The 24,099-nt window shown below is 38.0% G+C and overlaps 1 protein-coding gene across 1 annotated transcript in view; it reads left to right on the top strand.

Annotated features, from left to right (window-relative positions):
* Nucleotides 1–316: 316 nt before the first annotated feature.
* The window catches only part of ODAD2 (outer dynein arm docking complex subunit 2), an 88,716-nt gene continuing 64,933 nt past the window's right edge, over nucleotides 317–24,099 (top strand). The window contains 9 exon segments of the mRNA XM_065669252.1: nucleotides 317–540; nucleotides 1,638–1,795; nucleotides 3,008–3,203; nucleotides 3,794–3,900; nucleotides 4,368–4,504; nucleotides 5,533–5,649; nucleotides 11,104–11,325; nucleotides 13,004–13,140; nucleotides 13,362–13,503. Of these exon segments, the coding sequence (XP_065525324.1) occupies nucleotides 317–540; nucleotides 1,638–1,795; nucleotides 3,008–3,203; nucleotides 3,794–3,900; nucleotides 4,368–4,504; nucleotides 5,533–5,649; nucleotides 11,104–11,325; nucleotides 13,004–13,140; nucleotides 13,362–13,503 (1,440 nt within the window).

Raw genomic sequence — 24,099 nt, 5'->3', positions numbered from 1 at the left:
GGATTTAAACGAGTTAAAAGAAACCGGCTGCCCAGTGAAGTGGTGGAGTCACCATCCCTGGAGGGAGTTAAAAGAAGTGTAGCTGTTGTGTGTAGGGACATGGTTTAGGTGTGAACTTGGCAGTGCTGGGTTAACAGTTGGACTCGATGATCTTACAGGACTTTTCTAACCTCAGTAACTATGATTCTATGATTCTATGTTTATTTCAAGTTATAACAGCCACAGCATATTGCATTTGTCATTTGAGAGCTCAGGTTGGTCATTTTCTGTTTCTTTGCAAAGGTATTTGATACTTTGATACTAGTTGCCTGACACCATGGGAGCAGCCTTGGCCAGGGCAGCTCAGTGGACTGCTGCTGGTTTTGGAGCTGGCACACTCGAAATCACCCCTTTGAACGAATCTCTTTTAAATCAAATTATAAAGTTCGTGGAGGACTTCAGCACTAGATATCCTCAGGAAGCAGCATTTGTCTTCAAAGAGCCCCTTGAGTGGAAAACACAATTAAATTGTTCAGCATTTGGAAACGGTTATGAGAGCACGTAAGTCTGAATTGCAGTGTGTTTTGAAATTATGAAGGTGAGTTACCAAGCAAACTGTGCTTTAGTGTACTTGGGAGGCTGAAATGGGTGGGGGTTTACTGATATGTATTAAAAATTTGAGTTAAAATTTGCTGCTTCCCCCCCTCCCCCAAAGAGTTTGAGACTGTTCTATCTTGGATGTGACACAGACCCATTTAGTTAGTGATGTCGACAGCTTACACTCTCTATTCCTTTTATAAAAAGCATCTAACAGTGACTAACCCTGAGATTTGTGTTAGTAGGAGTGACTCCTGTGTGGTGAGTTGACTGGATGCCAAGTGCCCACCAAAGCTACTCTGTCACTCCCCTTCCTCAACTGGACAGGGGAGAAAAATACGACAGACGGCCCATGATTGAGATAAGGAGAGGGAGATCACTCACCTATTACTGTCATGGGCAAACTAGACTCACAGAAAATAATTCAATTTATTGTCAATCAAAAGTAGGATAATGAGAAATAAATGCAAATCTGAAGACACCTTCCGTGCAGCCGCTCCCTTTTTCCCAAGTTCAACTTCACTCCTGATTTTCTCTGTCTCCTCACCCTTAAGCAGCACAGGGGGATGGGGAATGAGGATTGCTGTCTGTTCATTGCACATTGTGTCTGATGCTCCTTCCTCCTCACCTTCTTCCTCTGCTCCAGCGTGGGGTCTTGCCCACAGGAGACAGTGCTCCATGAACTTCTCCAACATAGGTCCTTCCTATAGGCTGCAGGTCTTCACGAACTGCTCCATTGTGGGTCCTTTCCAAGTGTGCAGCCCTTCCAGAGCAGACTGCTCCAGCATGGGTCCCCTGCGGGGTCGCAAGTCCTGCCAGCATGGGATCTTCTCTCCACAGGGTCACTGGTCCTGCCACTGCTCCAGTACAGGCTCTCCATGGGGTCCCAGCCTCCTTCAGGCACATCCAGCTGCAGATTTGCAGTGAAAATATTGGTTTACCTTGGAAGTTTTCTGAAATACAGTTTAAAGAAATTGTATATGCTTTATCATGTGAAGCTTGTCCTCTAAAATTTGCAGTTAAAGATCTTATTCTAAAAGGATATAATTCAATTTTTCTAGTGAGGCAACTGTTCAGTCTGAAGCCAAAGCTAAAGATGGCCAGTCATTGCTGCTTCTCACGAAATCAACTCTCAGAGTTCGTAGTTTCGACCAGCTGTCCTGTGTGCTACAAATTGCAATGGAAAAAAAGTTAAAGGAAGTACAGGCATGCCTTGAAGGTTTCCTTTCTTCTTTTGTTTTTGTAATATTTTCTTTCTGTTAAAAAGTATGTCTTCTTCAGTTCATGTTTACGAAATGTGCAGAAATGCATGCCTTCATTCTAAGGTACAGGAAGGTAGCTAAAAGGGCTGATAAAGAACTTAATGTTTTTTTTATTTTCACAGAAATCACTAACAGAAATCTGGAATAAAGCTAAAACTGTTGAATCTCATCTACAAATTAACACATACTGAGTAATACCCTAGCTATTGCAACAGGCAGTAGGTTTAAATTTCTGAAAAAGAATGTCTTATTGGAGGCTAATAGCAGTTTTTCAAATATTTGTACTTTGATCTTCATTCAAAATGTTACATCCTTAAAAAACAGCAAAAAATTAAATAAGAATCTTACACAATTAAGACATTCTCATCTGCACAAGCTTCACAGTGAGCACTTCTAGGTCCTTCTCACAGTGGCTTTTAAAATAGAGGATCGAGTACTTCTCTTGTGTCATACTCAAGTCCAGGTATTCAAGTGTGTCAGATTTTTAAACTGACAAGACCCTTGATATGCTAAACGGGATGTCCTGCTCTTGTAGATAGAAGAGATTAGTAATGTTATTTCGGAATTGAAAAACTAGAGAAAAATTGAGAAATTCCGAAATTGGGAATTTGGTAATTGGAAATTACATCTGCAATGCTAAAATATAAATGCTCATACTGGATCAAACATCACATTGGTCTAATAATTTAGGATACTGTCACTGACAGTGATCAACCATGAATAATAAGGAAGAATAATATGGACAGGGTATCATGCAGATGCATTCATAGATGCATGGGACTGCATTTGCTGAACACAGCAAAATGATTTTTTAAAACCCATTGATATGCAATTATGTCACTGTTTACTAAAAAGAACAGCTGGCATAGCTGAGGAAGTAATGGGGCCATTGGGAATGCTCCTGGAAAACCTTAAAGATGTTCTTTAACACTAAATCATACTTACAAAATTATAAATTTTCAGTGACTTAAATCCACTGATTTCCTGGGTTATTTTTGTGATCAGCCAGACATATTTTTAGGGAAGGCGGCTGTTGATAAAAGAAAGTATATAATATTCGCCTCTTGGTTGCATAAGTCTTAATCTTGTGAGAAAGATAAAAAGTGTTTGTTTTGCCTAACAGTTTTAAATATAGTATCACATTATATGATTCTGATTCATGTTTTCAGCTAACAGAGATCCTATAGTGCAAATTCTTGGCCCTGAATATGGGACTGTTGAAGGAGAAGATAGGTCCATCTTGCATTTACTTGAGAAAGTGAAAAAAGGTGGTGACCCTGAAACAGAAGTGAAAATGAAAATCTTTCTTCTGCTTCATCAGTTGGATTTGCAACTGCTTAATAGTTCTTTGAAACAAATTTCACAGTAAGTGCATTTCAATTGGAAGCTAAGTATGTCAGCCAGTGCATTTTTTTGTTTTTATTGTTAAATTAGATTTGTTTCAACCCACAGTGCGTGCTTTTGATGTGACATAAAGAAAGTGATTGAAATAACTTTCACTGCTCACTAAGTTATTGAAAAAATAATCATCTTTTTTTTTTTCTCTCCTGGAGATTTTGCTGTAGGTGTGGCTGTGCAAGTGTGTGCCTGTGAGTGCGGTTTGTTGGTTGCATGTGTTTTGCATTTTGGTAGCAAATTGTACTCATTTGTACAAACAACAAAGTTAGTTAAATTAAATGTTTTCAAGGAAATGTTTATTTCTTCATGGAAGTACATTAAATATTACATTGAGCCTGTTTCAAAACTACAAGGACTTTATGTTAGCTATGGAACTAAAATTTTACTAAACTAACAGATAAAATTAAGAAAAACAATTGAAGATGACCTATTTCCAGCTTTTGTTCCTACTATTAAGACTTGGTGTAAAAGAAAAAAATCATGTAATATTCTCTTTTTATTTCTCTGAGTACATCCTTTTCATTAATACATTTTAACCCATTTTCTATTAATTGCAGAGACGTAAGACTAAATCCAGCTGCTGTAAATAATGAAGTGAGTCTTCTCAAGAATTTCTCTGGGGAAGGAGAAAATACAGTACTGGAATCACTGGAGTATACATCAGGTCCAGATCTGATCATATCTCGTGCTTATATATAATCTCATTAAAGTACTTATCGTATGATTCTGTGATAGTTGACTTCTGTGTGAAATTTGCTAAATTAATTTCAGTGATAAATTTTAAGTTTTAAAAGTGTTTATTTCTATTTTAAAGTTATACGGTAAAGTAGAAAGTATTTTCAGATATGGAATGCTGTTCTTCAGCCTTTAAGTACAGAAATAATCTCCATTTATGAGTATCTTCAGTGGAAATAGAGGAAGTGAACCGAGTCCCTGATCCTGTGCTAAGCACAGTTGCAGTTCTGAGTTGAATTGGGCCACAGGTCTAAGAGCTTTGCATGATTAATTCCTAACAGTATGAATTCTTGAGAGTAATGTATTGTTTGTGTATATATGTTATATTAATCATCAAGAATAACTATAAAAAATACTTTGAAACTGGATAAAAACACTCGTGCTAATTGGTTACAGATTACGTGTTCTCTAATGGATGCCGAGCTCCTCCCTGGAGACAAGTTCATGGAGAAATTTGTTACTTAGTCATCAACCCACATGACGCTGATCCTTTGTGTATCACTTGCAGCACAGCAGGAGTGTTCTTAAATGGAGTAAGTAATAAATGATACCATGGAGTAATGAATACTTTTACATGCTAAAATCAAGAATCAGTCAATTTAGGAGAGTAGTATTGAGATTGTAGTATTGAGGAGTAGTATTGAGACCTGCAGAGCTAGTTTATTGGTACAGAAGAAGACACAGTAACAAATGCGTGCTTGTTTTCCCACATATTTGGAGGGCATTTCTGGTAAATATATATAGGATGGTATTCTGCACTCTTTGCTAGCAGTGTTTGCTTGATCTTTAAACATGTCCTTCACACTACTGTTATTTAAAGGTACTGTGTGACTAGATGCCTCTCTAGTGCCTCATTGCTCTTGATCTGAGGTGTAATATGATTGTGTGTGGCTAACATAGCTTGCTTTTCTCTTTCTATGAATGTTAAGCTGCCCTTTCTCCTTTCAGTGGAAGCTTTCTGGAAATTATTTAGCTCTTCTACTTTTAATTGTGGTTATCTCTTTCATTACAGATTGGTTTTATTTAGACATGATAGTCCCCCATGTGTATTAAGTGGTGAACAGAGCTTTTATATTCATTTTGAAGAGATACTGAGGTCCATCAGTCAAGTTGATTTCCTAGGAGTTAAAAATCCAGGGAAATTTTGATTTAGCATGTTTTTGATGGATTAAGCTCATAAAGCTTAGGCTAGTCAGTTTACATTATCTCCTGATCCTTTTAGACATCTGCTATATTGCACTGGAAGCTCATATTTACTCAGTTATTTACCATAAGCCGTAAATTCTTTCCAGCGAAACTGCACGCAGCACAATTAACTGATTGTAATTATTTGCAGAATTCTATGTAAGATCTTGATTATTTGTTGGGATCCATGGAGATGGTCCATGCATTTTTACAAAGCATTACTGAAGTTGAATAGACTCCGAGCATAAGAGTTCTATACCTAATGCATTGTAGTATGACCTCTGTGCTCTTTTAACGCTATTTTATGACGCAGATTAAATTACCTGGATAAGGCAATGCTATTAATAATTTCAAATTTATTCTTTTTTTTTTTAAGGGTCAGATAGATAGTAAAGGTCGCATTGACTATGAAAGAAAAAGTGATGTATATAAAGATATTGTCACATTTTTAAGGGAGAGATCACCTAAATTTGTAGAAAATATGGCTAAACAGGTATGTGCTTGCTGATGCTGGGTGTATATTCTACTTTGTACAAACATACATTGTATAATGGTAAGAATTACATTAAAAACCTTGCTGAACCTTTCTTTACCAAAGATAAGTCTCTGATTAAATGAAGAATTCTAAAAACTGCATTTGTTATTTTTCTTTCGGTATGTTTCAGTTTCTACTAAATATGTTCCTTTCGTAAATGGCAAATAATGTACTATTGCACATATTGTTCTATCATATCTTATTATGAGTTTTCATCCAACATGTGAGGTCAGCTTCTAATTCTGCCTAAAAAGTATTGCTTGTCTTCTAGTGTTACTCTCCATGAGGCACTGGAAATGTTAAATCAGGAAAATATGATATCCTTTCAGAAAAGGTCAACTTCTTATGACAGTATTTTTCCATGATCAAAACCACTTACATTTTTATCTTCATTCTTTGTAACCCAAATATAAATAATAGCCCAACATTTTTACGAGAACTGCCTGATTTAAATATCAGAGCTGAGAGTTAAGCTTGCAGCTTATGTTCTGTGTTGCTTCATCCAATGTAAGATGCAAGTATTTTAGTTTTATTTAGAGCTCTATATTAACTAGAATCACACAGTGCCACTTCAATTTTACATGTTTCATCATTCCTGATAAAATTTTTTTCAGATTCCTAGTGTGGTTATAAGATTAATAACATGGTGGCAAAATTCATTACAGGCTAAAATAGGTAAAAAGTTTTGTTGTGGTTATTTATATGCAATTTTAATTATTGCAAAAAGGAGGTGATTAACATGGAAATTTTCTTATCCTGTACTTTTACTTTTCTGGGATGTAGGGCTGATATTTATATTTTTTGAGAAATAGATACTTGACAGAAGAGAGCATTTCAACTTGTGCACATAAATACGGTAGCTTATATTAACAGTAATGGAACTAACTTTGTAAATTGTTCTGTTTGCAATAAATGCCAAAATATGTTTTATTTATCCCATAGGCATGTATTTTTTTTAATGTTGTATCTACACATTGGTTTGCGTTTCATAAATGTGACAATATATGAATGTTTTTAGATATAATGATTTGTTTAATATATTTTCAACGTGATTTGGCTTCATTTGCTGGTCTTGAAAGGTAAAATACAGTAAAACTTTAATAATGTTTTACAGTTCTAAATGTTAATATAAATTAAACGTAATATCAGTAATAGAGACAATATGCCATTCTTTACTGGTTTTCTGCTCTTATAAAGATATTGTACATATTCAAGAGATGTGTACACTTATTAAATAAGAGTAAGTAGAATTTATTCTCTTTTCCTTCAGTTGTCATATAAATCACTTAGTGCTTTCTGACTGTGTAAATAAGTTTATGCTGAAGAGTACAAATTATACAATTTTAATGATTTAGGAATATCATATCATAATACTTTGCTGAAGAGCTGGTTTAATATATTCTGCATTCTAAAACTAGAATTTAAACAAGTTAATACTATAGAGATCCAGAACATTTGTATTTGAGGGAAAATTTCTACTCTAGAACTCTGAAAAGCAGGGAAAAGCTGTATTTCCAAGGTTGCCTGCCTGAAATAAATTATGGCTGGAAATAGTTTTGATTTATTTTCTGAGGAGAGCTTCAAAAAAGCTCATTGCATACAACTGTGTTGCAAAACAAATTAACTTTTATAGTATCTTCTTTGCCTTGTTTAAGATAACATTTGGAATTGCTATGTTGGCATATACTGCTGTAGGAAATGTACTTTCTAGCATGTGCTTAGCTGGTCAAGCTATAGCATCATTTCCCCTTTGATTTGTCTTATTTATCATATGTTAAATTGTCCTGTCTAGAGTACACTTTCTGAATGAGAGAATTAGCATGAGTTGTTTTATGATGAGACAGTTGAGTCAACAAGTGTGGAACAGCCCATTCATGTCAGGGTCTAGTCGAAAACTGACTATACTGTGGCGATCTCCTTAAAACTGCCTTGAATCAGATAGAGAAAGGAATGTCTTCACCTATCTGGTAGTGACAGCTGCAATAATAATAATAATAAGTAATCACAGAATCACAGAATCACAGAATCCCAAGGGTTGGAAGGGACCTAAAAAGATCATCTAGTCCAACCCCCCTGCAAGAGCAGGGTAACCTACAGTACATCACACAGGAACTTGTCCAGGCGGGCCTTGAATATCTCCAGTGTAGGAGACTCCACAACCCCCCTGGGCAGCCTGTTCCAGTGCTCTGTCACTCTTACAGTAAAGAAGTTCTTCCTGATGTTAACGTGGAACTTCCTATGCTCCAGTTTACACCCATTGCCCCTTGTCCTATCACTGGATATCACTGAAAAAAGCCTAGCTCCATCATCCTGACACCTACCCTTCACATATTTGTAAACATTGATGAGGTCACCCCTCAGTCTCCTCTTTTGCAAGCTAAAGAGACCCAGCTCCCTCAGCCTCTCCTCATAAGGGAGATGTTCCACTCCCTTAATCATCTTTGTGGCTCTGCGCTGGACTCCTTCAAGCAATTCCCTGTCCTTCTTGAACAGAGGGGCCCAGAACTGGACGCAATATTCCAGATGCGGCCTCACCAAGGCTGAGTAGAGGGGGAGGAGAACCTCTCTTGACCTACTAACCACTCCCTTTCTAATGCACCCTAAGATGCCATTTGCCTTCTTGGCCACAAGAGCACATTGCTGGCTCATGGTCATCCTCCTATCCACCAGGACCCCCAGGTCCCTTTCCCCTTCACTACTTTCCAGCAGGTCACCCCCCAACCTGTACTGGTACATGGGGTTGTTCTTCCCCAGATGCAAGACTCTACACTTGCCCTTGTTAAATTTCATCCAGTTTCTCCCCGCCCAACTCTCCAGCCTGTCCAGGTCTCGCTGAATGGCAGCACAGTCCTCTGGTGTGTCAGCCACTCCTCCCAGTTTTGTGTCATCAGCAAACTTGCTGAGGGTGCACTCAGTTCCCTCATCCAGGTCATTGATGAAAATATTAAACAGCACCGGTCCCAGCACCGACCCCTGAGGAACTCCACTAGTCACAGACCTCCAGCTAGATTCTGCGCCATTGACCACAACTCTCTGCCTTCTTCCTTTCAACCAGTTCTCGATCCACCTCACTACTTGATCGTCAAGCCCACACTTCCTTAGCTTATCTATGAGGATGCTGTGGGAGACAGTATCAAATGCCTTACTGAAATCAAGAAAAACTACATCTACCGCTCTACCATCATCCCTCCACCTAGTCACTTCCTCATAGAAGGCTATAAGGTTGGTCATACATGACTTCCCCCTCATAAAACCATGTTGGCTGTTCTTAATGACCCCCTCATCCTTGATATGCCTAGTGATGGAGTCAAGAATAAGTTGTTCCATCATCTTTCCAGGGATGGAGGTAAGGCTGACCGGTCTATAATTACCTGGGTCCTCCTTCTTGCCCTTCTTATAGATTGGTGTGACCTTTGCCATCCGCCAATCCTCAGGCACCTCGCCCATTTCCCACGACTTACCAAAGATGATGGAAAGTGGCCTAGCAATGACCTCCGCCAGCTCCCTCAGCACCCGTGGGTGCATTCCATCCGGACCCATCGATTTACAGATGTCCAGTTTGCATAGCTGATCCCTAACCCAATCCTCATCTACCAAAGCAAACTCCTCCTTTGTCCTGACTCCTTCTGGGGCTATAGAAATCCGGGGCCCTCGGGGAGAGTCTGCAGGAGTAAAGACAGAGGCAAAGAAGGCATTCAGCACCTCTGCCTTCTTTATATCCTCTGTCTCCAGGGTACCCACTTCGTTCAGCAGTGGGCCTATATTGCCTCTTGTTTTAGTTTTATTTGCTATGTATTTGAAGAAGCCCTTTCTATTGTCTTTAACCCGACTAGCAAGATTGAGTTCCAAGGAGGCCTTAGCTGTCCTAATTGCCTCCCTACATCCTCTAACAACTGTCCTATATTCCTCCCAAGCGGCCAGCCCCTCCTTCCATAATCCATAGATTCTCCTTTTCCACTTGAGTTTGCCCAGCAGCTCCTTGTTTAACCACGCCGGTCTCCTAGATCCCTTACTTGACTTCCTACTCATTGGGACGCTCCGATCCTGAGCTTGGAAGAAGCGGTCCTTGAATGCTAACCAACTATCTTGAGCCCCTTTACCGCCTAGTACACTTTCCCATGAGACTTCCCTTAGCAGTTGACTGAAGAGGCCAAAGTTGGCCCTTCGGAAATCCAGAACTGTGGCTTTGCTAGGTATTCTATTCCTCCCACACAGGATCCTAAACTCCACCATCTCATGGTCACTGCAGCCAAGGCTGCCATTGACCGTCACCACTTCGACCAAACCCTCCTTGTTGTCGAGTACTAAATCTAGCAGCGCTGCTCTCCTAGTTGGTACGTCCACCATTTGCATTAAGAAATTATCATCAATGCACTCGAGGAACCTCCTAGACTGTGAATGACTGGCTGTGTGAGTCTTCCAGCAAATATCGGGGTAATTAAAGTCCCCCACGACGACTAAGGCATGTAGTCGCGAGGCTACTTCCAGTTGCCTGTAGAAAGCCTCATCAACTCCTTCGTGCTGATCAGGAGGTCTGTAATAGACCCCCACAACTGTATCACCCGTGCCAGTCAGCCCCTTGATTCGTACCCACAGACATTCCACTTGCTCCTCATCCGACCCCGGACAGAACTCAATACATTCTAGTTGCTCGGTTGTATGCTGTCTTTCCTGTGAAAATTGAATATGTTCCAGTAGAGACTAAGAGTTCATAAGAGTCCTCTCTGTTCTGGATACTTTTGATCAGCCATGGTACTCAACACAGACAACTGAAGGACTGGTAGGTGCCACTCAGCTCCGTTCTTGTACCTGATTTGTTCAACAATGTTTTGTCCTAAGAAACAGAAGACATAAAAAACTGAAATGGAATGTGTTTATATAAATTCTAAGCTATATCAAATTAAGTTACTTGGACCTAAAGTCTAACAGTTTATCATAGCCTATTTTCACATTTTTGTTAATTTTTCTTTTTTATGTGGGAATTTGTTGTAAATCCTTCATGCAGGGAAATAGTTTTAACATGAATGATCCATTGAAAGCAGAATGACTGACTTTTCAATTCTAGATCTTGAAACTAATTTAGAATTAGTTTCTCTAAAAGTGCTTGTGTCACAAAATATTTAACGTATCAGAATTTAAACAACTCCCAATACTCAAGAATGTTCAGGAAGTTCCAGATTTCTCAAGCTCATTTATTTCAAAAGCTTTAGTTTGCACATGGCAACAGCTACTTTCCAGATTAATGTTTCATTATTTTAAAGGGAATCTGATTTTATGCTTGTAGTCTAATTCCACATTTAATGTGTAAAAATTTTTAAGCACAGTGTCCTAGAATTGTGCTCAGAACTTATTGTTTTAATATGCATTATTCATATAGCAATATGACTGACAAACCATGTCTCCTTTTGTTAGGAATACAGTTTTTTTAAGGAACCAACATATAAGAAGAATTTCCAGCGTATGGGAGTAGTTGAGGCTAAGGTCTCTGGCCAATCCCAGAGCCTTCATGGTTTTACAGAAAATAAAGTAGGTGAGAAAGTAAAAAGTTCTGCCTCAAGGAGATCCATTGAAAAGAAGAAATTAGAACCATCTATGAACTGGAAGAATGCTGGGCTTTCTGTTCTCTGCAGATAAGTAGCTATCTTTATAAATAAATTTTCATGTAGATCTCTCTAAACTGAATGATTGGACTGCATGGTATAGGTTTGCATTTTTATGTTAAGAGCAATAAAACAAAATTTACTACATGTTAATTTCTAAGAAGAAAGTACAGACTACTAAAGAGATTTCACAGTTTTCTTCTGTTATGCAACAACTTTGATGATGTTATGTCATTTCCACAGCAAAGCAGGGAAATATCTTGCAACCATCTGCCATACTGATCCTCCAGGACTCTGATACTATCGTATTTTTGGTGTAAAATGCCTTTAAAATGAGACAGAGTAGACAGTCTAATCTAAACCACACTTTCTGAAAGAAGCAACAGAGATCCAGGATGGAAAATCACAATGACTCTTACTTAGCTACAATTTTTAATGATTTAATATTATATGAGCCACTTTTCTAGCTCTGCTTAGCAGCAATCTTTACTAATGAGATTACCTCAAAGTTTGGACACACAGAAGTAGAGCATACTTATATTGGATATTGTTGGATTTGTCTTCTGAAATCAGAATTCTGTTCCGATGTCATGTTTCCTGATTATGTGTTAATTGAGGAAGAAGAGTATCTAAAACAAAGTCTACATCCTAAAAAAAAAAAATAAAAAAAAAAAGTATCTTCTCAAGTCTGCCAATTTGCCATGTTGCAAGAAATAATTTTAAGAGATTTTGAATGTGACCTACACTCATCTGTTAAAAAAAAGTGATTTTTCCAGGGCAAGGGCTTATCTTTTTCCACAGCCATTGTTATAGTCTAGCTGTAGTAAAATTGGCTGTAATCATGAGTAGTATTCTGTTTTATTGTTGTGACTGTGATAGTATGACCAGCCCAGGCTTGAAAGGACATTCTGTTTTCACAGTGCTGGAAATTAGGGACAAAAAAGCACGGGCAATTGTGTCCAGCTAGGCCTAGGAGTCTATGTGAGGAAAGCAAGTTATATTGTATTCCGTATCATAAAAGGTGTGGAACAGCTGAGCATGTGGAAGAACTAGGCAGACTAGAACTCTTCTGCCTGGAAACAAGATGACTGAGTGGACAAAAGGACAGATACAGAAAATCATGACTGGAGACAGTGAATAGGGAGCAAGTAGTCCCTGTCCGTTCTAATACAAGGATAAGGGGCATCAAATGAAAAGAGCCAGTGAGACCAGTTCAGAATGAAGGGAAAGAGTTCTTCATATGACACGTGGCTAAGCTGTCACATTCTTTGCTATGGGATGGTAGAGGCTGTTTGTTTATGTGAGTTCAAAAAGCAGTCAGCCACGTTCATGGAAGACAAATTCATCCAAAACTGATAGACAATCAGGAGTGACCTGAATCACAATTTTCTGAAGAATATGCTGAAAAAAAAGAATTTCCATGTTCTTCCATTGTTCACCTGCTGTTACCTAGATGGCTGTTACTGGTCATGGTTGGAGGTGGTATCCTAGGATAAATGGACCTGTGGTCTGTATATTTATTCTTTGTTCTTGTATCACATACAGGTCAGCATAATACGTTTTTTCTAATATTCCACTATTAGTTAGTTAAAACACAGCACTCTTTAATGGAGTTTGTTGTGTAGGTTCATAAGCTCATACATACTGACATGTGTTCCACTACAGCTTTTTAGTTCTATGTATATATATAAAATATTTTTTTTTATAAAAAGAAACATATTACTGACAAAGCTGCAAGAAAAGATGCTGAAGAAGCAAGAAGGAGAAGTAGTACTGTGTCTGCGAAAATCAAAAAGAAAGGCAGTGGCATTTCTTCTGAATCTGCTAAAATCCAACCAGCTTCAAAACGGTATGGGTTACTTATTCTTCTTTCTTCAATTTTTTAATTTATTTTCAGTATTTACAGTAATTATCACCATACTTAATATTTCGTAATGTCAGTTATATTTTTCTAGTTTTTATATATATATACATATTTTACTAGGCAGTGCTATCATACCTGTTTAAAATGTGCTTGTTCATGTTACTTTATAGCTGTTTAAAATGGGTAATGCTGTTTTTTATTTTTAGTAAAACATCAGCCAGGCTTGATGTTAGTGAAAGTTCCTCAGAGACTGAGGAAGATGAAGAACAGCCTGTACGTCATCATGAAGGAGGCACAGATTTGCCATCAGAATACTGGGGAATTCAGAAACTTGCAAAATATTTAAAGGTAAATAAGAAGCATTGATAAATTTTATAAACAGGTACTTTTTACCTTCTGCATCTGAGGCCACCAGACCAGCTCCTCATCATTTCCACCTTCCATATATTTTAGAACAGCCCTGCTACATAGTATATTCAAACCCTGGAACTGTGGACTTTCCTGTCATGCACCCGTTTCACCCGCATATTTTTTAACCTGCTGGTTTTGGCTTACATAGACCTTTAGATTAAACCATCTGTTCAGTGTACAATTTAAAACTTAAGATAGTATAATCTCTTTATTAATTATTGGGTTTCTGTTTTGCTTTTTGGGTGAAACTTTCCAAGGTATTTCTTTATGTGGACAATAACTTTCGAGAGTTTTTATTAAAACTGAATATGTGCCTAAAGTCTTTCATCAACTATGATTAATGCATGACTGAAGTAATTCTAACGTGGTCTTATGTCTGGATAGATGCTGTAAGTGGACAAGAAAATGTATGATAAACAGGCATTTGCTAAAGAAAAAAAGAAGGTTTTTTTTACACAGACTTGTTGAAAATCTTTTGGAACCTATAAATATAGATGTTTGGAATTCTGTGTATGTCTAAAACACTTTAAAAAAACCCAACAATCCTCTACTATTCTGGAAAACTCTAAAACTAATTATATTTTTCCCTCAGGAGAAATTCCTTTTCAAGCTTGTACTGGAATTTATGTACTGTAAGTTACTAATAAAAGCACTGGTTTATTTGTTTGTTTTTTTTTTTTTTTTTTTTTTGAGTAAAGCTATAGAGTACACACATCCGACTGATAAAATGATGATGCTGGCATTTGGTACAGCAGAAATACTTATGAGGAATAAGCAAAGTCTTTGGCTCCTTGTATAAGAGTAACAGTCTTTTAACAGTTTTCAGTGCATTTACACTGCTTGTTCTCAGCTCATGTATGTGGAACCTGTGCTACTGGTTGTAGCCAAAGAGATACAGAAATACTTGGATAATACAAGTCTCTACAGTTCTTTGTGTTTTATCTTTTCTAGATTGGACCTCTATATTTTTGTCATTTTGTCTATGCTAAAATAGCCCTTTGCAAGTGTAATCTTGTGCTGCATTCAGAATGTAACTTGCTCAGCTACCCCCTAATGAGCACTCAATATTTTGCATGATACAGTAATTATGTATGTAACTACATATTTGCATGTAGTTACAGTTCAAGGTGTTTTCAAATCTCTAAGTCTACTAATAGCTTGTTCTGTCTGTCTTATGGACCACATCTTTCTGGGAGCTCAGAGAAATAACCATGATACTTTTTAGTAAACACTCAAGGTCTTCCTGGAGAGGATGTTGGTGAACTCCCAGAAATCTTTTCATTAGGCCATTTCTGAACCACCTTCTTTACCAACAAGGGTCATCTCTCCTGGTTATATGTTTCTCAAATTCCATTTCCTCTCTAGATCATTCATATAGTCATGTTTAGATTTTAATATGGGATGTGATTCAGTGCTGAAACACATCTAGACTTACATGAAACCATTCTGAATGAGGAGTGAGAATGGCAAATAGGAAAAAGTATTTTTCACGCTCCTCTGCTTTAGAAATTAGTGTATTTTATTCCAGCTGTCTACAAGCAAAATTACTTAATGGCTTAGAACTAGAAAAAGAAAGGGGAGCATTTTTATCAAATTGTGCGTACCTGCTAGGAAGTGTTTATAATACAAAAATTCCATAATATGAAAAAGTTTTGTTATGAAAATTCAAACGTATACTTGTTTATGTATTCATGCACACCTGAGTCTTCCAATAGTTCTTTAAATTAGAAATAAATTAAATGAAGTACTTGAAGATATACTTAAAATAATTCTCTGTTGATTCTTAGCTACGTAAAGCAAGAAATCCCTAGTGTCAGATAAAGCTGAAAAGAGATGCCTCAGTGCCATACCACAGACAGTGGTTGAAATGTTTTATTGATGGAGTGCTACTTTAGCTTGCACATGGAATTCATTTTAATTCAAGTATAAATACTGCACTTCTGGCCAGACTTAGGAGATTTTTTGGCATTCTTGTTGTTCATGTGGGCAATTGTTCATGACACAGGCAATATAAGAGAAAATACATTTATGACTGCAATATTTAAGTATCTACAAGCATATTTATATAGAAGCACAAATTTCAAGGGGTTTTATGTCTTCAATGGTTGTACACATTGTTCACACATCTTAAAAAATCAAAAAAATGCCTTAAATAATAGATGCTTGAAATACAGAAAATCTAATAATTTGTAGATGCAACCATTTTTTGAATGTCTGCTAAAGTAAATGTGCATTACAGTTCAGCAAGACTCTATAACCGATTTACAAACATAAAACTTCCATAAAAGCTGAAAGATACCTAGTTTTTATACCAGTGTTTGATTGTCTCTCAAACTTCAAAGCGACAGTTGCTTCCTGTATAAAGCAAGCTTGCTAGATCCTGTGAATTGTGCCTGTAGGCTATGTATTTGTATACCTCTTCATGGAGAGAAAATTACAGTGCAGGGGAAATTCCCTTCTGACTTTTTGCCCTTCTACATTCCCTCTCCTTTCCGGGAAAGATCAGCCATGTTGGAATTGCTCCACTGGGAAACAGCTGCTTTTGTGGTCTGGCTCCTTCTCCTACCTTCAAACTTCCCAGGGCTCTGAAACAGAAAAGAACATGTGTGCTCTTGCCATGTCTCCCCATTAACTTAAGAATGGGCAGTGAAAATTGATCAGTGAGGTTGGTGATGGTGTTGTGTTAAGCATCTTTTGGGCCTAGAGTAGATAAAACTGGAACAAAGTGTTCGCTTGATGTTTGTAACAGTGAGATTTACTCAGGAGAGCCTGCTTCAGATTTCTAATTTATTAAAGTAGTGCTTCTGAAGTATTAGGTTTTTAGAGGGAGGACTACATTTTACATGGGGATAGGGTGAAGAGGTCACATTTTACAATGATCTGTTTTACAAGAAATGGGGACCATCAGGTAGAAATGCTGGATCTTCTTTGTGACAGAGCTGAGGCTGTGTGCCAAAAAAAAAAAGAAAGGAAAGCTTTCCTGCCCAGAGGTGGGACAATGATTTGTACTGCTGCTGTTGAGCTCTGATTGTTGCCAGTTTTAAGGTAAAGTTGGGACATTGAAAGGTGAATTGGGGCTGGTGACTGCTCCAGGAATAGCTCCAATCTCCAGAATAAATCTTTAATCCCTTAAACCTTTGTGCTGCTTGGTTTTGGTTCCCTATAAGGGCATGATTTATGTGTACACGTATGCAAGGGTGGTCTCTGGATAGAGTTCTGCAGGACTATGTTAGTTACAGAATTCTTTCAGTTTCTTATTTGGAAAGTCATTCTACTTTTGGCTATATTTTAGGGGTACAGTAGAGTAGTGAAACCTCACACATCAAATAGAGTATCCACTAATTTCCTATCTGTTTTGAATTACTCTGGTTTGACCAACCTCATTCCCAGAACAGCAATGTCTTCCTTTTCTACTTTGGAATCATAGGTGGACAAATATTCTGTCTCTCCCCAGCTGTTTGCATCTTGTACCAGCTCCAGGAGGTGGGGAAAGGCTATGTACTGCACAGGAGTTAGGGAGAATGTGCCTTGAGTACCAGCTCCCAGGTGCCTATGTGCCCTGGCAATGCATAGCAGGGGATCACTGGGTGTTCGTCCCATGACTCAGTGAAATCTCATTCACTGGACAAGGGAAAAGTTGAGAGAACTGCAGGATACACTGGGTGTATTCAGGTCTGCTCCACAGCTGCATTTTGGCAGGATCTTTGGAAGGCTGCTGCATTCAACTAACATTTCTGTAGCTGGCAGGAGGCCCCTCTGTATTGGGCTTACATTACATAAAGATGGCAAACAGACCACGGAGGCAGAAATGTATGAAGATCCTTCTGGTCTTTGCCTCTTTCTTTTTCTTTCTCTCCAACATCCTCTAAAAGTCTTCACTTATTTCTAGGCAACTGGGTCAAGGAAACAAAAGTTTTATGAGATCAAAGCTATGGGTCTAGTTCTTACAGTGCATGTGTTGCATTGAGTATTGGCTGTGCAAGAGCTACTGCCCATGGCTTCTGCTTCCCCTTCACACTGTTCAGTGTGAACAGAGCTAAGCCAGGAGGACATAGTGTAGCTGTTGCACTGCAGGCAGAATTTATTTCCTCTTCTCAGGAAGCTCAAACTTTTCAGTTAGGGAAATGCAACTTTATACTGGCTTGCAGGAAGGAACAGTGGATCCCCAGCTGAGCAATTTGTACATGGAAGGCACTAGCATTCTTGGAACAGGCTAGAAATGCAGAAAATCACGTAGACGGTGAAATGATTCAGGGACTTTCTGCCAGGAGCTAAGATGCAGGGTCTCAAATGAAAGTTTCATGTATTGTTGATAAACAGCATAAGATAATTTTATTCTTCAGGAAAAGATGGTGAGACACCTGGAGATTGGAATTTAAGAGCTAGGGGTAAACCAGGGTGCAGGGAATCCATGTATGTGTGAAGGTTAGGAATATGGACAAGGAAGGTCCAAACTACTGCAGAAACAGGGAGCCTATTTCAGAACATTTGAGGACCAGATCTTAAATGGCAGTTACTTGTGTCTGTGGAGTTCTTTTGCATTCTATATGGAAGGTTTACAATATGACATTTCTCTACTTGGAGGGAAAGTCAGTCAACAACAACTGCTTGCATGTTTCCCTACTATGCATTAATATAAAGTCAGTCACACTTTATCTCCAAGATGAGACTTGTCATGTCTGAGGTCTAAGGATTTAGTTCTCTGAAAAACAGATATCTTCTTCATAAAATTTTGCGATAGAAAATGTCCAGCCTTTCAAAATATTTTTTTTCTTTTGTGCAAATTAAAATTGTGTAGCAGTCTCAGCTCTCCTGTGGTTTAATAGGTGGTGTATGCAGCAATTCTTTTATATCAGACAATTACAAATTTATGGCACTTGCAAAGACATTGATGTGGTTTGTAGATTTTTCTCAATTTTTGTATGAAATAGAGAATAGACAGTGTTTTTTAACTGCATAATGGAAAAGTATAGCTTTATTAAGTTATAATGGTGTTGGAAATGTTCCACATTATTAAGATTACACTAGTACTCATAAAAATTTAAATAATCTTCATAAAGTATGCATGCATTAAGAAATTAATTGTATTTTGGGATTAGCAGAAAAGTAATTCAGTTTTATTCTGAAACACAGAACCTCAAAAGAGACATTAACATATTAGCCTAAGGAACAAAACAAGTCTTCAAGTACTAATTAAAGTGAAACTACACAAGAAGTAATTTTAAGTTTTGTAAGACAAGAAAAAATAGTATTAGTGTTACAGTGTACCCACGAAAGTACCAATTATTTGTTTTACACATTGTAATACTGCTCAAAAGTTTTATGGTAGTCACAGAAAAAGCCTAAAATCTCTGATGTTTATGGATATGCCTGAAGAACAAAATACAAAGACAACTGCAAATACAAATTCTGAGGAACTAACTCTCTATTTCTTGGCTCTGCTTCTATTTCCCCAGAAATTTACTGGTGGGTAGAACTTTACAACTATAATTGGATACAGAGATGATTAACATACAAGTTATGAATTTGGTCTGATAGGAATTTAGGAATTATTTTATGTGCAGAATTATAAAAAAAACCCTATCTTAAAATCTGGCTCTAGATATGGAATAGATGGAAATATTAGAAACTAATAGCAGAAGTAAAAGTGTCTAATCTGTGTAGAAAATATATTGTACATTACATTATTTTTTCCACAATCTGGATAATAAGAGTTAACTGTTTTTTCTTTATGATATCACATTACCAAGACTTGCATGACATATGATTTTAGCCATCAAATACAAAACAAACCTACGTAAATGCATATAAAATATATCCTTGTCTCTAAATTGGAGAGGCATCAGCTTGATAGATGGACCACTCGGTGGACAAAGCACTGGCTGAATGGCTGCATGCAAAGAGTTGTGGTCAATGGCTCAATGTCCGGCTGAAGGCCAGTTAACGAGTGGTGTCCCTCAGGGGTCAGTGTTGGGATTGGTCTTGTTCAACATGTTTGTCACTGACATGGACAATGGGATTGAGTGCACCCTCAGCAAGTCTGCTGATGACACCAAGCTGTGTGGTTCAGTTGATATACTGGAGGGAAGGGATGCCATCCAGAGGGACCTTGACATGCTTGTAAGGTGGGCTGATGCCAACCTCATGAAGTTTAACCATGACAAGTGCAAGGTCCTGCACCTGGGTCATGGCAATCCCAGGCACAGCTACAGGTTGGGCAGAGGAGATTCAGAGCAGCCCTGAGGAGAAGGATGTGGGGTTGTTGGTCAATGAGAAACTGAACATGAGCCGGCTTCAGTGTGTGCTTGCAGCCCAGAAAACCAACTGTATCCTGGGCTGCATCAAAAGGAGCGTGACCAGCAGGTTAAAGGAGGTGATCCTGCCCCTCTATTCTGCTCTTGTGAGACCTCACCTGGAGTATTGTGTGCAGTTCTGGTGTCCTCAGCATAAAAAGGACATGGAACTGTTGGAACAAGTCCAGAGGAGGGCCACGAGTATGATGTGGGGACTGGAGCACCTCCCATGTGAAGATAGGCTGAGAAAGTTGGGGCTGTTCAGCCTGGAGAAGAGAAAGCTGTGTGGAGACCTTATAGCAACCTTCCAGTATCTGAAGGGGGCCTGTAAGGATGCTGGAGAGAGATTCTTCTTTGGGGACTGTAGTGATAGGACAAGGGGTGATGGGTTAAAACTTAAACAGGGCAAGTTTAGATTGGATGTAAGGAGGAAGTTCTTTACTGTGAGGGTGGTGAGGCACTGGGATGGGTTGCCCAAGGAAATTGTGAATGCTCCATCCCTGGCAGTGTTCAAGGCCAGGTTGGACAGATCTCTGGGTGAGATGGTTTAGTGTGAGGTGTCCCTGCCCATGGCAGGGGGGTTGGAACTTGATGATCTTAAGGTCCCTTTCAACCCTAACTATTCTATGATTCTATGATTTTCATATATAAAATAATTTTGACACTGTATGATGCATGTTTTCAGGACTGACCAACTTTCCGGGTAATTTACCTGAACTTACTACTAGACTGTTGAACAACATTGTTCATTTTCACTTATCAAAGTATGTGGTGGGGTAATTTGAAGGAGGTTATTTAACTGAACTGAAAGTTGAAGATGAAAAATGAATTCTGCTGTAGTTTGGCTAAGTGGCAGACTGTTATTTTTCAGAAAATACCAAATGTATGAGACCTAGTCATGTACCACCTGCTAGTGTTTCTAGGCACATGTCTGGCTAACCTGTCAGCCTTGGCAAATCTGTCAGCCTCGGCAAATCTGTCAGCCTCCATATCATTCTATTCTCCGCTATTCATGAACATCTCTTGTTCCCATCTTCCAGTATTAGCCAAGATTTTTTTTTGCTTTTTAAATTTTGGTAAAGAATGTAGTTACTGAAAAAAAAGGGTGGGGAGGGGAGGAATAAAAATATGGGAAATCTGCATTTTATAGTTATGTATTTTTTAACAACCTAGCCAGTGCTGATCATGAAAAAGAAGTCTTTTGATGATAAATTTACTAGGTAGGAAATATTGGAAAATAGTGAAGTATCAAGTTATTATTATAACTGGCAACTCTGAAGCACTTGCATAGCTCTTGCCTCAAAATACTGTACCAACAATCATTCCTCATCACAAGAGACATATAAAATTTGTAACAACCAGTTGAGTTTTCACCATTAGCACCAACTCTGATGAAGTTCTGTGTAGTGGAGGTTTAATTAATGTTCTGAGGGTGACTCATTCCTCAGAGTTTCATAGCTGATGAGAAGAAAGACCAGACAGAAATAAAGAAAAACCAAACAAAAGTGTAGAACTTAACAAGAAACAATAAAAAATATACGGTGTATAAAAAAATTAAGGGCTAAGGAAAAGAATGTAAAACAACTGATGTTTAATTTCCCTCTTTCTACAGGATTGTATTCTATTGTAAAAGCAGGTAATTAAATTAATACTAAATTAATGAGCTAGTGTTTCACACTGTAGCTACTGTACCTCTAAAATAACTGTAAACTCCCACAGATGTTTCAATGTGGTTTAAGGCTTTATAATCCTGAAGCAGATAACCAAATTGCTGGCTTTCCTAAAGAATTATAACATGGTTGTGTCTGAAAGCTATCAAGAGTTTTAAGAAGTGATAACAGCATTTTTCATCAGCTTTAAATGTTCCACATTGGACCTAGGATCAATTAATCACGACTTACTATACACACAGTTACTTCAGAAGTGTGCCTGTGCTTCAGCCATGTCTTCATCTATGTTTGTTTTTCCTATGCTCTCACTAAGCTCAGTTTTTAAGGTTATTTCTCCAGAGAGTATCTGCCTCTTAGCTTTTCATAAACTATCAGTATCAGTTTGTTTTTCCTGCAACATCTTTTTTACCTGGTTTCAAATGACAGTCTTTTCTGTCTGCTACTAAGCTTCCACAGCATGCTAGCTCTCCAGTAGTCTAGGCACAGGTCCTTCTTAGTTCAACATCATTAAATTTTCTCCACTGGTTTCCCAAATGAGCTGGATCCATAAAGATAAAATAGCTATAATAACATTAAGGCTTTTGGGAGCCAAGTGCTAGGCAAAATCGAAATTGCTTAGGCAGGTCTGACGCTGTCACAGGAGGTCAGTAGTACATCTGTGTTATAGGTGGCATATATCATATCTCCAAGACTGCAGTCAGGACTTACTGTTAAATCAATGTTAAATTAAAAAACAGTAGTGCTGCTTGTGTAGGCTTTTTGGTTTGTTTTGGTTGTTTTTGTTGGGTTTTTATTTATTTAATCCTAGAACCTTTTCTTTTTCAACCCTAATTTCCTGCTAATTTCTGCATGTTTTGTCTAAAAATAGATATGCTTTATTTTCCACAGATGAAGTGGTCAAAGGCAGGGGGAGGGCTGTAACCTTGTTCTTGTGCCAAGACATTAAAGTCAATACCTAGATTGGAATTCTTCTCACCTAGTTCTAAATGTAAACAAAGTAGGTGTTTGTAGCTGAGCTGGGCACTCAAGGCTACCTTTATGATCAGTGGAAAAAGTAGGCACTTTAAGTATGTGATTCATCTGATATTTTAAGCATCTATTCAGGATGAGATGGATCATGTTTTTAAGTTCATTGTTGACTTAATCTCAATTAACAGGAACGTAGGATGGCTATAGGTGACTCGGTCTTAATCATCAGAATGTAGGATGGCTGTACATGAGTGAATTTAGACAGATGACTCCCATCCCCACATTTTTGAGCATTTCAAATCATCAGTGAGTGTCATGTGAAATAGTCTTTTGAAGGCCTACTCTTATTCCAGCTTCTTTATGTATTTGGACGCAGGGCTTTGCATACTTTCTGGCCTTTTTTCCTTGGGAAAAAATCAGCCTATTTGGTAACAGCCTTAAAAAACTGATTGGCAGTTAATAGGAGAATTAATTGATGGACATCTGCTAGGTATCTATGATCTAACTTTGCCTGGCCAGCTTTGTGACTGCTTGAGCTTTGTTTACATAGATGATGTGCATGTGATCTGGATCCTACAGTTTTATCTTGCTTCTAGTTCCTCAGCAGGGTTTCAGTAGACCAGACCTACTGGCTTTTTTCCTGTCACTGTAATCTGCACTGTATCTTGAGCTCTTCAGGGAGTGGGCTGCAAAGTATCCTCACATCGTCACATTTTTAGGACAGTTCTATAGACACTGTGTTGGTGAACAAAGAGAGGGGCTATCTGGATTCTGGAGAAAACTAGGACTAAATAAATGTCTCTAAGGAATTTGCAAGAATTAGCTGACCAAAAACCAACAACATGTGGAAATTTTGTGACATTTGACAAAGACTGATGTCTGAGCAATCAGAAAAGCAAATTAAAACATCCAGTAATTTCTACACAGATGCAAAGGACCTTATCTGCCTTCTAGTCACTAAAATATACATATGTCCTTTCTTTGAGAAATCATATGATCCAAGTTTCTCACTGTTCTCAGAAACAGTGTTTTTGTTGTCTTTACCCAAGATTCACTTTTAAATTTGTATCTTGGCCTTTGAGTTACTTTGGTCTATATTAGCCCAACTAGCTGTTCTCAGCTATCTGGCACATAAATACATCTGAGAACTTGTTTGTTTCTTCTTGCAACACAAATTTAGCCAGAGTTAGCAGTTTTCCTTTTGTTCACTTGGTATTTTTCAGCTGGTTGGCATCTTTTAGGAGGGAGATTGCAGAGGCAGCAGAAAGAGCATCCTTATGGGCTGAGAGGGAATAGGTTAGTTGTGCACATAGCAATCTTTATAGTTTTCTCTCTAAGTTTACCTAGGATCAAAAAAAGTGTGGTCCATTGTTTTTACAAAATTGTCCAGATGTAACTGGCAAAAAAATACACTCCTAAACTGAAAATTTCACAAATGACAAGATTAACTTGAAGTGTTGAGATATTATATATTACCTTGGCCAGGTTTTCTGTGTTTTTTGGGTCAGCAATTCACTTCTCTACAAGTTTGAGGTTTGAGAAGTTACTGGGAAAAACATTCTACTATTCCTAGTCCAATGAAGTTAAAGTTAATGCGTTTG

Source organism: Lathamus discolor, chromosome 2 (assembly GCF_037157495.1).
Source record: "Lathamus discolor isolate bLatDis1 chromosome 2, bLatDis1.hap1, whole genome shotgun sequence".
NCBI classification, from domain to species: domain Eukaryota; kingdom Metazoa; phylum Chordata; class Aves; order Psittaciformes; family Psittacidae; genus Lathamus; species Lathamus discolor.
This window is presented reverse-complemented; position numbering and strand designations above follow the sequence as displayed.